The 18,507-nt window shown below is 44.0% G+C and overlaps 1 protein-coding gene across 1 annotated transcript; it reads right to left on the bottom strand.

Annotated features, from left to right (window-relative positions):
- Positions 1–5,868: 5,868 nt before the first annotated feature.
- RPS15A (ribosomal protein S15a) lies at positions 5,869–11,982 on the bottom strand. Its single transcript, XM_069983748.1, has 5 exons — positions 11,888–11,982; positions 10,278–10,415; positions 10,116–10,195; positions 7,517–7,602; positions 5,869–6,000 (listed from the first exon to the last, which is right to left on the bottom strand). Exons 2-5 carry the CDS (start codon positions 10,408–10,410, stop codon positions 5,907–5,909), a joined length of 393 nt encoding a protein of 130 aa, XP_069839849.1. The 5' UTR covers positions 10,411–10,415; positions 11,888–11,982; the 3' UTR covers positions 5,869–5,906.
- Positions 11,983–18,507: the final 6,525 nt, after the last annotated feature.

Raw genomic sequence — 18,507 nt, 5'->3', positions numbered from 1 at the left:
ACATGCACTCATTCCTAGCACAGCAATACCAGAGGTACATCTATATATTACATGCACTCATACCTAGCACAGCAATACCAGAGGTACATCTATATATTACATGCACTCATACCTAGCACAGCAATAGCAGGGGTACATCTATATATTACATGCACTTACACCTAGCACAGCAATACCAGAGGTACATCTATATATTACATGCACTAACACCTAGCACAGCAATACCAGAGGTACATCTATTTATTACATGCACTAACACCTAGCACAGCAATAGCAGGGGTACATCTATATATTACATGCACTAACACCTAGCACAGCAATACCAGAGGTACATCTATTTATTACATGCACCAACACCTAGCACAGCAATAGCAGGGGTACATCTATTTATTACATGCACTAACACCTAGCACAGCAATACCAGAGGTACATCTATTTATTACATGCACTAACACCTAGCACAGCAATACCAGAGGTACATCTATATATTACATGCACTAACACCTAGCACAGCAATAGCAGGGGTACATCTATTTATTACATGCACTAACACCTAGCACAGCAATACCAGGGGTACATCTACCCCTACAATCCAACAAGTAAAAAATAAAAGTGATGGCACTGCCTGGCTCTCCATTAGACGGTGCGTTACCGCTAACTGAGTCCGGTGTAGGTGGTGCTCTATCCAAATAACAGATGTGGTCCAGACAAATATAAAGAAATAGAAGGAGGCACTCACCAGCTGTACATTCAGACCTTCCAGTTTATTAAACACAGGGATAGCGGGGGAGATAAGGTGGGTTACCCCTGCGTTCAATAAACTGGAAGGTCTGAATGTACAGCTGGTGAGTGCCTCCTTCTATTTCTTTATATTTGTCTATTTATTACATGTCCATATGACCTCTAAAGGCACATGGATGTCACAGAGGGTGCTTACAAAGAGTCCACTCTCTAAACTAGAACAGAGATGATCAATATGAGTGTCCACCACTGAGCAAGATTAAAGGGGTATTCCCCCCAAAATTATTTTTGCATTAATACGCTGCCCACCCGTAGCTTTCCATCTTTCCAATATAAAGTTATTATGGATTCTGCACAGTTTTGCTGTTATCCAGCTGCATTCACCCCCAGGGATTGCATAGAATCATCAGACCTCAGTCCACCCCGACACGCTCCCTGCTCCTGGCCCCCACCCTCTGTGTCGGCATCACGTGTCCTCAGTCCCAGCACAGTGAAGTGACTGAGAATACTGATGCGGTGGCTGCTGTTACAGAGGGAGACAGTGATCAGCGCAGCTGTCACTGACTCCCTCTCTAACAGCAGCCACCCGGTCACCCCCAGCCCAGAGCTCACCCTGTGTCCAGAGCCTCCCGGCAGCACACAGCCCCCCCCATCGCCCGTGGCATCCCTCACTCACCCGCAGCATAGCCTCCGGACTCACCAGCGGCAACCCCCACCCCGCGGCAAGCTCCGCCCCCCGCAATCGCCGTCAGCAAGCTCCGCCCCCCGCAATCGCCCGCGGCAAGCTCCGCCCCTCGCAATCGCCCGCGTCACCGCCAACTCAGCTGTGCTACACCGGCGTCCCCGCCAACTCAGCTCTGCTACACCGGCGTCCCCGCCAACTCAGCTCTGCTACACCGGCGTCACCGCCAACTCAGCTCTGCTACAGCGGCGTCACCGCCAACTCAGCTCTGCTACAGCGGAGTCACCGCCAACTCAGCTCTGCTTCACCGGCGTCACCGCCGCAGAAGAGTTGCAGAAGAGTGAATTCTGTATTCAATAACCATAACTAGAACTGTATGTATATCTTTCTATCCCCACCTGCTTGAAATGAAGTTTAGTTAAGTGATTTGGATGTAAATATCTGCGCACTAAAGTTGTATCATGTGACCAATCTAGCATTACTTGTTACAGTAACGTAACTCTCCGCCGGTTTATGCACGTCATAATATGACAGAATGTTATAAACTTCCATGCTATAACCATATGGAACTGTAAATGAAAATGTAAAATACTAAAAATATTAATCAACACTGCCATCTAGTGGTGTCAATACAAATCTATGCCTAATGATCACATTATCCTAGGTCCACCTTCTCGATGTTTTCTCATTGCTCCAGTCCTTCCTACTGCGTCCCCTAGGCTTAAAGGGGTTATCCAGCGCTACAAAAACATGGCCACTTTCCGCCTACTGTTGTCTCCAGATTGGGCAGGGTTTTGAAACTCAGTTCCATTGAAGTAAATGGAGCTTAATTGCAAACTGCACCTGAACTGGAGACAACAGTAGGGGGAAAAGTGGCCATGTTTTTGTAGCACTGGATAACCCCTTTAAGTGTCTCTAAGGTACAGATAATCCAGAAAGCTTGGTGTAGCCTGAAAATAAAATACACACACTCACACAGACAAGGAATAACACTGAAAAAATACAAAAATATGCATTTGTGCAGTGGAAAAATCTCCAATGTCTCAAGACATTATGGTCACTCTAAACTGACTGCCAGTTGGTTGAAGCTAAAAAGATACATTAGGACATTCCGTGCAGGTGCCAGGAACCGAGTAATCATACACCAGCTAACCTGTATTCAGCTGGTTGCTATATTTTATACACATCATGTAGTTTTGGACTAATAACCAGGTCCCTGTTGAACCTTCTATAATACAGGACACTGCCATCGAAATCCTATATCTGTCAATTAAAGTGCCTGTCCTTAATGCAACAGATGTTTTAAGTATATTTCCTATATAAATTACATAGATGTTGGAAGTATGGTATAAAGACATCACATATGCCACCCTAAAAACTGCCCTATTTGCATATATGTTGTTTTCTCCCTAATACAGGGGGCTGAATGGTAACCAATAGATGCAGGATGTCTGCTGCAATACAGTTAGGTACATGTGATGCCTACAGGGGTGGGCCTAACTACCACTTGGGGAAGACTACATACTGGCAAACCTACTACTGTGAAGGTTATTTTTAGGGGGATTCCTACAAACCAGGGATACTACCTAATAGAGGGGGGCGCTACCTGGAAAGGGAGGTCTAATTACTATGTAGATGCAGAGAGGGTGGCACAGAGAAGCCTAACTACTATGGTGGGAACACATAGGGGTCTTACTACTATATGAAGACAGAGACCCAAGTTCTATATTGGGGAACATAGAAGGACTAACTTCTATAAGGAGGCACAGAGGGGCCTTTCTTTCATTTAGAGGCACTAAGGAGTTTATCTAATTATATGAGGGAACAGATGGGGCCTTATTATGTGAGGGCATCAATGGGGCCTAAGTACTGTTTGAGGGTCCAAACTGGCACTAAATACTACATAGGGAGACAAAGTGGGCATTGTTACAGTGGGAGAAAAATACAGAAGAGATTGTGGTGGAGAAAAGAGCTAAAATGTTTGTCGGTCAGATCTTGAAGGGACAAGGCATTGCCAGAAGTCTCCATGGCCAGATGAAGAAAAAGTGGGCGACTTTTGATAAGGCGGCACCCCCTGTAGCTCACTGGATGTAACTGCACTGTTTGGGTACGTGCACACTAATTTTGACAGAAACGTCACGGAATTCTCAGTTCGCAGACTGCGGCGGGCACGCGCATCTCTACCCATGTCAGACTCCATTCTATGTACAGGCGTATTCTTTCATCCATCCAAACAATGAGTCCGCGAGCTGAGAATTCCGCGACAGTTTGTCAAAATTACTCAGTGTGCACATACCCTCCTAGTGTGCAGAGCCTGTGCACCATTAGTATCTGCCTCTATATGGCCTTGATTATGCTCAATTTGCCCTACTCTGGGCTTTATTTCATAATGGTATGGAGTTATTAGACACTGTGGTGGTCCAAGTGTGGCAATAGTACTTGTTATATACTATTTGTTTTAAATTACTGGATTTCAGTAATTGTATGGTGTTCGTCAACATGTGTTGATCATATTGATTTCTTATATACAGTGGTGCCTTGGATTACGAGCATAATTTGTTGCAGGACTCTGCTTGTAATCCAAATCCACTCTTAAACCAAAGCAAAACTTCGCATAAGAAATCACTGAAATGCAGACAATTTGTTGCCTGTTGCAAAACGGCAATTCCCATTATGCCTGGACAGACAAAGCTAAAGCTCCAGGCAGCTGGAGGGCCGAAGGTTCCCCATCCCCGATTTAGGTGGTGAGGGAGACATGGTCATAGTACAGCACTGTAGTACACCCTGTGCAGGCCATGGCCCTCCCCCGCCTCCCAACCAGTACAGAGAGCTCTTAAACAGTCACAATTTTGAAAAACTGAGCTCTTAAACAAAAACACTTAAATCCAAGTTACTCTTAAACCAAGGTACTACGGTACAGGTATTTGCTTGGTTTACTGTATTTGGTTATGGTATAAATCTACTTCTGGCTCTTTTTTTTTCACATTTTCTGCTGCAAAAAAACCCTGCAGTGTGGTGCTGATTGTGTGAACAGTAGTGGGAGAAGCATTTTGGCATGGCTATGTGCCCAGATCATTAGTGCAGATGAAGAAAATGTGCTAACGTGCAGCAACTCCAGGCACACGTGTGCATGAAAATGCCTTAATGTCACCCTAAGGCTAGGTTCACACTGCGTTTTCAGCATCCGTTTAACGGATCCGTTTTTTTTTTTTAACGTCCAGAAAAATAGGGTCAGCAACGTTTTTTGGTCCGTTTTGGTCCGCCAAAAAAAGGATCTATTTTTTTTTTATAATGGAAGTCAATGGAAAAACGGATGCACACAAATGAATCAGTTTTTTGCAATCCGTTTTTTCATGCGTTTTTTGGAAAAACGGATGCGTTAAACGGATGCTGAAAACGCAGTGTGAACCTAGCCTAACAGAAATGTCATGGATCTCAAAGGGTTACACTTATGCACATCTGTGATGTGTGACACTTTGATAGTACCAATTACTGGTTGTCATATAGTATGAGGCTTATGAAACCAAGATGGAAACAGAAAAATTTGGGGCAAGTGTACTTATCGATAAAACACTTGAGCAGATTCCACACCACTGCCTAGAGATAGTCTAAAACATCAGGTTTCTGCATTATTTCTTACATATTGGTTTGTAAAATGCTTCTAAATCCCATGAAGTGTTACATCAGCGTGTCAAAGAATCATCAAGTAATTTTCAGCCTTCAGCCCCTTACACACCTGTATTTTCTGTTCATAATTGCACTGACTAGACTACAGATCTGACTGCAAACCACAGATGCCATAGTACCTGCCATTATGTAGCCTGTCTGGTCTAGCTAGTGCCACCAGTGGCTATATACAACACTCCTGAGCCAGCGGTGCAGCTCAATGCTTTCTAGTCAGGGGATCACTAGAAATCTCCCATGAAGCTAAGAGTAGAGGGCACTGATCACAGGGGGAGCAGGTGGTGATGCGCAGGAGGCAGTTGACAGGCTTCAGAGCGGTCATCTCAATGGGTAATGGTGGCAGCACAGCACGGAAGGTAACTGGTGTCAGAGGGGGGGGGTACCAGGGTAATCCCTTTAATATATAATCAATACTTTTTTTGGACAAATTTACATGTGATCCATACACCACTTATATGAATGTAGGAGGATATATCCATGGAGAAAACTGGTAATGAAGGGGTGGTCTCTTATGGATCCAGCTGCTGTTCTCTGTCTAATGGAGTTGGACTTTTACAGATTCCATCAGAGGCGTCACATTTCTGCACAAATCTCATTTTTCCAACTTGAGTGTAAGAGGAGCAACAGTGTCAGTCTACTGAATGCTATGAGCTGATGTGTTAAAACATAGCATTCAGTAAGCTGTAAAGAGCAGACCCATCAGGAAGGGGCAAATGCCAGCATCTCATGCAAGCTCATGTATTAACCACAAGAAACAAGGATTTCTGATAACAGTTTATTTCCTGCCTGTTTTGTACATTTAGAAAAAGAATCCCAGGATTTTGCCTCCTGTGTGTTTTCGCCTTGCTTCCTCATGGTCCATGATGCCAGCTGAAGTGGTAAGTACAATATACCTGCAAAAAAACAAACACTTAGTAAAACATCCACAGTCAATTTGTAAACCAAGATCACATCCTAAGCCTGAAAAACTATTTTACATATTTCAAAAAATTGTGCCTGTTCACAATCTGACAATGTTCAGGGTAGGTCTGCATACTGTCAAAAAGGGAAGCTCGTAACTATTGTAAAGTACCAGCAACATGCCCGAGTTTACAGGTTACTGTGTCATCCCGACCTCACAGGACCTGCCAGTCAGTGGCTGCGACCTGACACCACTGGCCAATTAGTGGATCGGGCCCTTCCAGGATAACAAGGAGATCAGGTGACCAGGAGTGTCAGCCTAAAGGAAGTTATAGCATAGGGACAGTGTGATCAAATAGCACTCAGCTAAACACAATGTGTGATGTGCCAAGCTTTTGGGTCCCATTAAAATAAGTTTTAGGAGGTATGAAATGCAGTGGACTAGCTGATCATATGTTCAGTCTATTAAACTTAATGACAGTATATCACAGTGCAAGGTCACCTCCCTTACTGACAGGATGTAGATGTCTACCGCAAATATTGTCAAGTGATGTGAACCGCCCCAACACTACTAAGTCTCAGTGTAGACCTAGCCTAAGTCTTACACAATCAGCATTAACTGAACTATACCCAGTGAGGTGCAAGACATGGTGTTCCCAACGACAAAAAAAATATAAATTTCTCTGATGAAAAAAAGCGTTTTATGAGAACAGATTGCAGATTTCACGGTTACAGCGGTCTCACAAACACTAAGTCCTGACTTGTCTCAGAAATACTATCAAATATTGCCATGTGCAGAAAGCCTTCCATAATCAGAACACTTAGGACATTTTTTTCTATTCAATAAATAGTAGGGCGGTTCTGCAGACCAGTGTTCAACTCCATTCCTCAAGTACACCCAACAGATTATGTTTTGAGGATCACCTATCCTGTGATATCACTTTGGACGTCCTTTGTATAGTATATCCTCAAATCATAACCTGGTGTTACTTAAGGACTGGTAACTGGTGTAGACAACCTAAGGAGATGCAACTGCTGTAAACATACTACAAAGCACAAAAGATTGGCTACAGCACTAGACAAGGAATCTCTGCCATAAAGGGTCCCCTCCCCCCAACTACTTAGACCCCAAAGACAGATGCAAACATAAAATAGTACAAAAAAAAAAAAACACAGCAACTTTACATCTGCATTAGTTCTCAAAACCCAAATAAATGAGAAAGTGTTCAGCAGTAGAGTCCTTTACAATATCCAGATGCTTGTAGACCTTTAGGCGGCATGCACTCCATGAATTACAGAAGCTGCAAACCATAAAGCCGCAGGGTGGAATCACAGACCTCTCCGCTTTATGTATCATGATTTTGGGAGCACTGAAAGGGTTTAAGTCTTCATGTTACTGTATGGAGACAGCCACGTAGCTGTCCCATGAAGATTTAAACACTTTCTTCTCATTCCACCGCAGCTTCGGTGATTCACAGAACATGGAAGACCTTTTTCACCACCACTTACCCAAACTGACGTGAAGGCAGGAGGTTGTTCTGCCACTTCTCAAGATCCTTCAGCTGCACATCAAATCTGGGGCTGATGACGCCACACTGCAAAGACCAATACACATTGGGATTAACAGCTGCTGAACAGTCACACCTGCATGAGATTGTTATACAGATTTAGGAAAAGCCAGTATCGTTCTACGAGCATCCGGGTGTTGCTTTGTAAGGATGTAGGAGCAGCGGTGACAGCTTCAGGAGCAATAGTGATTGCTGTTATTTGGCCATCCATCCTGCAGCTGTCACTGCTGCCCGAAGTTGTTTCTACATCTTCATAGAGCAGCGCCCGGGTCCCAGAGCAGTAACTGCCTATATCATAGGATAGCATAGGGCGTGTTATCACTGCTCTTATGTGCAGGGACCCCGGTGCTGCTCTGAATGTACCTCTCAGTACACAGGGACCACTGGATGGCATTACATGACAGCAGCTCCCTATAGTGAGGCTGCTGTCCCTCGGCCTAGTCGGCCCGTTTTTTTTTTTCAGCCACACCTGAATGCCTTCAGTGCAGCCCGTCTGTATGGGGTCATATAGTTGCATATACGGGGCTTCTCTCTACAGTGTGCAGACACACGCCCCGTACACGAAACGCCATTGGTGTGATGTTCTGTTTACAGGGTGGGTCTTTTAAAGGCCTCTACAAGCTGGGTAGGTGATGTCGCTGCCTCACGTGATGACTCGGGAAACACGGAAAACAGCCTGAATTTTTAATCGATCACAATTAGACACAAGTGCTAGGCAGACCAAGGTAACTGCACTCAAGTAGAAAAATAACTCGGGGAAAAAAAAAAAAAACCCTTTAAGGGAGCAAAATAATGCCACTCACATGAAACTGTTCCATCTACTCATTTTAGCTGAAATATGTTGAACAAATTTGCGAAGTAGTAAGAACCTCCCATAGTCTCCTGTGTTTAGGATCCACCTTAAAGTTCTGGCATCAAAATACTGACCATATCTGCACTGTGTGAGGTAAAGGGGAACTAGAAGCATCTGACCTGCTGATATCGCCCCACAGTACACCAAGGGAGCTGAGGATGAACCCCTACGCTCAAGTCATTTTTTGCACAGACGGACTACTGCCTCAGCACACCGATTCCTCCCACCAAAGGAGGAAAAATCCACTGTGGAATTGTAATTTCTGCACACAACCAATCATGTAAGCACAACCTTATATGCCAAAGCTAATACACACCAACCAAGCCTGCCCACATCCAAGGAGCAGACATTACGTTTATATGGGGCCCAACGTCTGTCAACTTTAGGCGACTTGGTCACAAGTTAATGTGGGTAATGCAGCCTTATAAAACTGATTGCTGATCCCCAGTGTAGGCCACCTATAAGATCATAAGAAGGAAAACTCCCAGCAACCTTACCAATCACCTGACTGAGGAGGCCAAGGCACTTGTGCAAGCACTGCATCCTCTATGCTTACTATGCTCAGTCTTACATGGCAGGACAGTTAGTCATAGCACAAAGTACTGCCCCATTCAGATATGCCATATTTTGTGAAGGATGCATTAGCCCTTTAAAATAATATCATGCCACCCAACATTTTACATGCATGGTGATTTAACACTAGATTTATAAAAATCACACCGTACTAATGCAATAAGTAGACTCCTTTTCTCCCTGTGGAGCTCAAGCCTTAGGTATGTTTTGTAAATGTGGTCCATGCACAGACTATGCGCTATGGGCCAGACCTTCCAGCATCATCATTCATGATGCTGTAGCTGTACTGAGGCAGCTGTGTCAGTACGGCAGCGCAGAGATTTAATGATGCCAGAGTTCCAAGGTCCAGTCCGTATTTAGAGAAAGTGTGAATGCCGCCTTATACTTAACAGTGAACAACCAGATTAAATTATTTTTTGATTAACTTCTCATCAAGAAACCTCTATAAAAGCTGAATGCCGGTCTTGGACCCATGGAAGAAATTACAATGTTAGTGAATGGAAACAGCTGAGCCAAGGTGAGGGCTGCTCTTAGCTCTGGCTAATAAGGAGGGTCTCCCGAGCTGGTACCCTGACATTCTCATATGTAAACAATCACTATCCACAAACTCTTCACCCCCCCAAACCATATAGCAGTGATATGGGAAACGAATATTAACCTGGCCAGGCAATAAGGTCTGCCATTCAGCACCACATACAGGACCGGACCCTCTCAGCCCGAGGGGGAAATTCCCCACTTGCCAATCCTAACAAGAATCAGTAAGATATCTGACAAGCTTAGGAGACCAGACAGAAATTCTGTGAAACAAGGGCTCTCCCAGTTTACTGGGAAAAAATAAAAAAACCTTTATGCACAAAGACGGCCACCAGGTATATGGTGCCACCTATTGGCTTAGATATTACAAACTCATTCATTGTAGTTTGACTGAAGCAGCGTGCAGACTATGTATATGGTATTATCCAGCACATGAACAGCTACGTTTTAAAAATAATTAGCCAGACACTTGGGGAATACATCAGTGTGTCCTTGAGGCTCATGGCCCACTACCTTCACAGGCTTCTCACCAACCCTACAGATCCCACATACTCCATGGTTAACCCTTTTCACTCCTCACCTTGTTCAGTCTGCCTGTGAGATTGACAACTATTTTTCCGGCCCTGTGATCATCAATGATTTCAAATTCTCCAATGTAACCTGCAAGAGAATAGTGTAGTGGTTAGTCACAGCCCTCCACAGACCAGGGGAAGCAGGAGACATAACAGCCGGTGGTCCTTACCATGCTTCATCATCACCGTAAGGAATCGCACTATCACCTTGGAGCACGGTCTGATGAGAACCTGGCGCTTGCCACGTTTCTCTGCATTGTTGATGCTTTTAAGGGCATCGGCAAGCACGTTCATGCGCACCATGGTGCCTGGAAGAGAGGACAGGGACCAATCAGACTACAGCAACATGTTATGCAGCCATACATCAGCATCAGAGACCTCTACTTAGTCTATATAGATGGCGGCAGTGTCACCAGTCGGGACAAGGTCACATGACACTAGCATCACAGATGTAGCCACCATACTGACAGTGTGAATGAGCACAAGAGGAAACAGACGTCAGTACCAGCATCAACCCATTACAGCGTAGTGTCTACTGGACAGTCTGCCCTCAGTATACAGCAATGAGGGTCTTACCCCCTAAATTCAGTGTATTTCCTGTAACTCAGCATGTTATCCCCCATCCACATCATCTGACTGCTGGGACCACAGAAAGACCGCTCCCCAGACTACATGAAGCAGTTTGTACATAATGCTTCTGGGTATTGCTCAGGTCCTGACAATGCTAAGGCCCCGTTCACACAGAGCAAGAGGGGTGGAATGCCGTTGTCTCCATGTTATAATGACACTATGGGATGCACGCACACTGCATCGCTCAGCGCCTCTCAGCACTGAAGAATGAACATGTTCATTCTACAGCGACGAGAGATGCAGCATGCGCCTCCCATGGTGTCATAACACGGAGGCAACGGCATTCCGCCCCTCTTGCTCTGTGTGAACGGGGCCTAACAAGCCTCAGAGAGAATGAATGGAGCCACATGGGCTGCCACTCCAGTACAGGGGATCATTCCCACCTGTTTACAGCTCAGAGGGGTCCCCACAGATGGATCCCCATTAAACAGTATGTGGATAGAGGATGACACGCCTACATGGGAAAGCCCCTTCAAGTTAATCTTTGATTGAGAACCACTCAGACCTATCAGACCTATGACAGACAGATCACAATGATCAGAGGATCCATAAGGTAGTGACAGTATGAGACAATGCTGTCAGTGCGCCCATAGCTACACACTACACACACACACACACACTATACACACACACACACACACACACACACTATACACACACACACAAACACTATACACACACACACAAACACTATACACACACACACAAACACTATATACACACACACACACAAACACACTATATACACCGAACAGTTCTATACACACAGTAGAGCCGGGGGAGGGCAGCTCAGGGGCCACACAGCGGGCACCAGGCCCCCCACCGCCCGCCTCCTGCCCCCCACACCCCCCGGAGCTCCGGGCCGCCCTGGCTGCAGCTTGTGGCCGCTCCCAGCACGGAGCAGATCCCGGGGAGCCGTCACAGTCCCCCCGGCCACCATGGCTCAGCACTGAGGCGGGAGGCAACAAGAACAAGCCCAGAGTCTACGTCCAAGCTCAGCGCCATTAGAAGGAAGCCCGGCTCCATACCGAGCTCGTCTGAGAGCGCCGCTTCTCTACTACACGGCGGCCACACCGGAGCATCAGTCCGGGGCCGGATGGCCGAGATATACAACGGATTTCAGTCAGGCCCGGGATAGTGACTTACTCACCGGGTCTGCAGTATGGCGGAAAGAGGGAGGAGGAAGAACCCGCGGCGAGATATGGGAAATTTTGAAGTCTCGCGAGATTGACTTTAGCGACGCGAGAGCTCTCATTTAGGCGTTACTAATCTATTGCCGACCCGATCGCGCTGTAGGAAATGTTATACAGGTGTCCGGTGATTGATTATGATGGCCTATTCGGCGATCCAAATGGATGAGAACTGTGGTGAGATGTAGGAATGACACAGAGAGAGGGGAGACAGTATGTCGGTGCCCCCAGTCCTGTGGTCCTCTAATATAACTACAACCCCCATCAGTGCCAACAGCACAACCGAGTTACCACATACTGGTGCATGTATATATATATATATATATATATATATATATATATATATATATATATATATATATATATATATATATATACTCTATATATGTATGGAGCCCCAGTCTAGAAATAAAAATTATACAGCAAGCTATATCCACTATGGCCACTGATGGCCTAGGGCTACCTAGCATCTTTGGTGTATAGTGATAAGGGTTCGCTGCACCTCACTCAATGTACATGGAGAAACACCTACTTCGAGTGCACTACTGTCTCAGCGCTAGGAGAAGAGTATTGGATAACAGAAATTAGAAAAGTAGTAGGCGCTCTAGAAGAAGGTGGGATAGCCTATGGAATAATAATCTGTGTAAGATAGTGTGTAATGTATGATCATATGTTGGAGAACAATCAAATACGGGATATATATTAAAATAGGTCTAAATTATAATTATAATAGTATAGACCATGTATACAAGAGAGATCTAAATAATACTAAATATTTAATATATCACAAAAAATTCATGGATTGGTAAAACAATGTCTACACAAGCATTTCTATAAAAAACATAAATTTATCAAGATCAAGTCATAATAAAAAAAAATAAAAAATAATAAAAATATTGTGTATTATTACACAGTGGAGATTATGACAATGCTATCTTGCCGATAATTATCAGCATACGGTATAGAGATTCGGGATCACTCATTTATGTTGACCGACTGCGCTGGGCCCGGCGCAGCCGAAGTCCACTAGGCTCATATTGATAATATTGATATTATTTATATATTTATATATCTTACCTTTTAACCAATATTTTTTATCTGTCCTAAATTCTTTCAGACTTCCCACATTTTATTTTTTCATTTTTTATCTTTTATTTTTCACTTTTCATTTTTCGTTTTTTATTTTTATTTATTTATTTATTTATTTTTTATTATGACTTGATCTTGATAAATTTGTTTTTATAGAAATGCTTGTGTAGACATTGTTTTACCAATCCATGAATTTTTTGTGATATATTAAATATTTAGTATTATTTAGATCTCTCTTGTATACATGGTCTATACTATTATAATTATAATTTAGACCTATTTTAATATATATCCCGTATTTGATTGTTCTCCAACATATGATCATACATTACACACTATCTTACACAGATTATTATTCCATATAGGCTATCCCACCTTCTTCTAGAGCGCCTACTACTTTTCTAATTTCTGTTACCTAGCATCTTTGGTTGTGCAGCATGAAGATCGCAATGTCGTTGCGTCAGCGTTGTGGTTGTGACATCACACACCTGCGACGTGTGAGCCGCCATGTAAGGGCTAGAGCACCTGTACATTGCATCTGAGTCATGTGACTAAAATATCTGCAAATTCTGTGTCACCAACTGTGACAGTATTACTTAAAATACAAATAAGTTTTCAAAACACGGAAAATGTAGTCGTATAGCACAGTGTGTTTGCATTGAGTCATTACATGCGATATTGTAATGCAATACTGCAGCCAAAAGCACGGTGTAGTCTTAGGGTACAAACACACACACCATATACGCAGCGTATTTACTGCTGTGGATATGCAGCAGATACGCAGCAGATTAGATCTAAATAACTGGACACAGCATCAAATCTGCACCATCAAATCTGCTGCGTATCTGCTGCGTATACGGTGTGTGTGTTTGTACCCATAAGGCAATTTTCATGGCTTTGTGGTTGTAAGTGGCGTGCAATTTGCCAGCATCAACCTTACTGTAACCTGCCTGTGACTTTTCCCGGTATTTTTATTTTTTTTTTCAAATCGCATCTGTACCATAGTGCAATAGGAAGTCACAGACAAGTTGCACTAATATTTTGGTCATGTGACACAGCCCCAGCATAGTTGGACCCCTGAAGATGAAGTTGACAGGTTAGGCCTCATTCTCATAAATTGTAGAGCAGAATAAGGAGAAGGAATCCACTACACGTGCACTTTATTCGTGATAGCACGTCTACTAAGAAATACTGCACAGCTATTCAGTTATACCAGGGTGTGCAAGGCCATAGGGGTTGGAATAATAAGTGTTCATAGTGGTCAATGTGGTATTTAGCATGAACTCCTCTCACAGCAGATGGAGAGCCACAAACCTATAAGAGCAATGGGTTTCTAACTAGTGCTTTTTTATCTTTTCCTATACAAGTGATGGGGAACCTTCAACAGTCCAGCTGTTGCAAAACTACAATTCCCATCATGCCTAGACAACCAAAGATATGGCTTTGTCTTTACAGGTATCATTGGAATTGTAGTTTAGCAACAGCTGGAGGGCCGAAGGAAGGTTCGACCTCATGGTGCTATACCGTATGAATTGGATTCTGTTGTGCATTGTTCATTTCTGATCTCTCCGAGCACGGCCATTAGTACTGAAGTATGGCTGACAATTACAGCTGCTGCTCCCCTGGGGTGATCCGACGGCTTCAAGCTCCAGTCATCAGGATGCAAGCATTTACCCAATATTCAGTTAAAAAGGAAACAATTTGCGACTATGCAGTAAGCCCTTGGGTCAGGAATGGGGAACTACGCCACCCCTCAGCCATTGCTAAACTACAATTCACATCAAGCCTGAGTAAGAACTGTAGTTATGCAGCAGCTGGAGGGTAACAGGTTTCTGAGAAGGACCTTAGGTGATATAGCTTATGTATGCAGTTACTATATTTGACCAGTAGAGGTCTCCCTACCATGCTTTTTCAGAATACATAAACTCTCTAGTGCAGCTCTGCCCATAATGCTGTATACTGCTGCTGTTTCAGTTTTTTATTATAAAAAAAAAAAGGAGGTGGATATGTCCATGTAGCACATTTTGACAATAGCAGAAAAGCATATGGTTGAAGTCCAAGAGTAAACTCATATTTCAGTTACATTTTACTATTTTGATCACGTTTTGAACAGCTGTGATGAATCCAGTGAGGTTATTTGGTGGCTGGTAGAGAGGACCAAACCTGGAGCATGCTCGAGTCCATCCGAACCCGAGCATTCGGCATTTGATTAGCGGTGGCTGGTGAAGTTGGAATAAGCCCTAAGGCTATGTGGAAATCATGGATATAGTCATTGGCTGTATCCATGTTTTCCACATAGCCTTAGGGCTTTATCCAACTTCAGCAGCCACCGCTAATCAAATGCCGAAAGTTCGGGTTCGGATGGACTCGAGCATGCTCGAGGTTCGCTCATCTCTACCAATAATGATAAGAATAGAGCTCACATTGCAGCCTTTATTCTGTTGTGTGCTATGCAAGCACTCCACTTCCATCCTTGACATGTATTGAGAGTTTACCTTTCTAAGTTAAAAGGGTGGGCACACAATAGGATGTGGGCAACACTATGATCACATGCCATATGCAATAGTTGTACTGTGTCACCAGAAGATACACAACATTGTTCAGCTATCGCACGTCGGCGTATTTTCACCTGCACAAGATAATAGGCACACCCACCCCCATCTTCTATGCAATTGTATTAACAGCACTCAACACATTGATTGGTATGCAGTAACAGGGAAGTGGATGCAGCTGCTTCCGGTCATGCCTGCCAGGCCTTCCTCCAGGAAGTCCAGCTTGACTGACTGCAGGACTGTGTTTTTTTTACCAACACTCATGTCCCATCACTTCCAAAAATATTAGGGTAGGTTCACAATATGGAACACGAGCGGAGAATTTCCAATGGATTCCGTAGCTCGTACCCGTTCACGGCCGCGTGCCTTTCTGCCCGTGCCATAGACACCATTCTGTGCACGGGCAGATTCCACAGTGGATAGCGGAATCGGGCCGCCCATAGAATGGTGTTTATGGAGCCGGCCGAAAGGCGCGCGGCCATGAACAGGTACGAGCTACGGAATCCATTGGAAATTCTCCGCTCTGGTTCCGTAGTGTGAACCCACCCTTAGGAGTCGCGGAAGGACCAGGTACTGCAACCAGAATATGAACTAATAAAATACAGCTTTATTATGGCCATCTGAAGCCATGTCACTACACATCTGCAATGGACCATCACAAAACAAAAGCATGATACAGTACAGATGCTGCAGGGTGTGATCCTACAGTAATATGGGTGGGGATGGGGAAAAAATGGCTGCTTTATAGCTATGCAATAGCTATATTTTTAATCTTGAAAAACCTCTTATGTACACTGATCCTATATGACAATATACACACACCCACGCTAATCCACATCAGACTATCAGATAGGGGGGCATTTACTAAAGGAGTCTAATGCTACGATAATTGGCCCGATCGTACGATTAACAATTTCGGAGTAATGTTTATTTTTTCATAACGATCAGCGTTTAGACGGAACAATATATCGTACAGAAAATTCATTTTGCGATCGCTTAAGCCTATCTCACACATTGGTTACATTGGCGAACGACTGTTTACACGGAACTATCTGCAAATTTTTTTTACGAACGACGATTTGAGATCATGTTGTAAGATCAAAATGAAAGATTTCTCATTCGTCGTTTGATCGTTCGCTGCGTTTACACATACGATTATCGTTCAAATTCAATCGTTATCGCGCAAATTCGCACGATAATCGTTACGTGTAAACACACCATAACGTGTGCAACTATTCTCATGTGGGTTGGTTTTTATCAGGTTCCAAAATATTGTGTAAGATTTATGAAAAAGTCACTGTCGTAGTAAATTCCTCCAAGTCAAAAGTCACCTTGTACTGACCAGATGTAAGCCTGCACCAGTTTTTGCGACTTTTAAAAAAAGTTGCAAATGATAAATTGGGCGCGAATCCCTGATTATGCAAATTTTTGGGTGAATACTTAAAACAGACAGATTAAAAATAAAAACAAATCTACAAAATATTTACCCATTGTATACTGGTTCATAAATAGAACTTAGACCAAAAATGGGTGAAAAATCCAATTACAGTGGTACCTTGGTTTAAGAGTAACTTGGATTAAGAGCGTTTTTGGATTAAGTAACTTGGATTAAGAACGTGGAATGCCTGTAACGGACTCTCCCCCGCCCGGGCAGAATCTGTAATTAGATGCTGAGAGCGGGGGAACTGTACAGATATGCACCGCGCTGTAATGACAGAGCCGCAAGGCTGATTCGTTACAGCGCGGTGCATATCTGTACAGTTCCCCCGCTCCCAGCATATTATCACAGATGCTTCCCGGGCGGGGGAGAGTCCGTTACAGGCATACCACGCCCGTGTTCCGCGTGATTGCAGCCTTACACTGCTGTATAGAAAAGTTTGTCACTGTCCTGCAGCACAACTCAGTGATTCTCAATCTCACGTCATGTGACCACAGACCTCTGACAGTCGCCCTGCTTCTCTATACTGCAGCTCCATCCTGTATCTACAAACTGCTGCTGTTTTTTTCAGCTTTATGCACTTACTGTACATTATACTCCACATGCTGATTGCTATACTGTACAGTAACTTATATGACATATCCAGCTGTTTTAAATGTTTGTTTCATTTGTTCTACATGTTATTCAGAAGAAAAAAAAATTTTCTGCATTTGTCTGCAGTCCAGTGTTTTTTTTAATAAAAAAAATTAGTTTTGAGTGGATTTGGATTACAAGCGCAGCCCCAGAACGAATTATGCTCGTAATCCAAGGCACCACTGTATTCACCTAAAAATAGGCACAAAGTCCTTGATAAATTTCCCCCATAGTTTTGATCCAGAGCAAGGCATTCAAGAGTGTACCACCAGCAAGCACTGTGCCCTGGTACACACAAGGGTGGGAATTCCCTGGATCTGATCATCTTCTGCCATTGTTCAGTTTCTAACGATCCATCTTAACTATCAGACCACAACGTCCTTTCTTTCTCAATTACTAACATCTGCCCCCCTCCTGACACTCCTACCCCATACATATACAGAAATCTGTAGTGTATCAACACTCAACTCAGACTCCATACAATCCTCACTGTCCCCAATCTCATCCCTCACCTGCTCAAACATGGCCACGCAACACCCTGAAAACAACCCTAGACTCTGTAGCTCCCCCTACTCTCGCCAAATACTCCTTGCTGATGCTCCTGGATCTCTCAGCAGCGTTTGACACTGTGGACCACCAGCTTCTCCTCTCTATGCTCCACTCTCTCCTGGTTTTCTTCCTCCCTCTCCTTCAGTGTATCCTTCTCTGGCGCTACTTCCTCTCCCCTACTTCTTACTGTTGACGTTCCCCAAGGGTCATTCCTGGGTCCCCTCACCTTCTCCCTTTAAACAGCCCCCATCGGACAGACCATAAGCAGGTTTGGCCTGCAATACCATCTTTATGCTGATGACACCCAGCTATATACTTC

The sequence above is a fragment of the Dendropsophus ebraccatus genome, chromosome 9 (assembly GCF_027789765.1).
Source record: "Dendropsophus ebraccatus isolate aDenEbr1 chromosome 9, aDenEbr1.pat, whole genome shotgun sequence".
NCBI classification, from domain to species: domain Eukaryota; kingdom Metazoa; phylum Chordata; class Amphibia; order Anura; family Hylidae; genus Dendropsophus; species Dendropsophus ebraccatus.
This window is presented reverse-complemented; position numbering and strand designations above follow the sequence as displayed.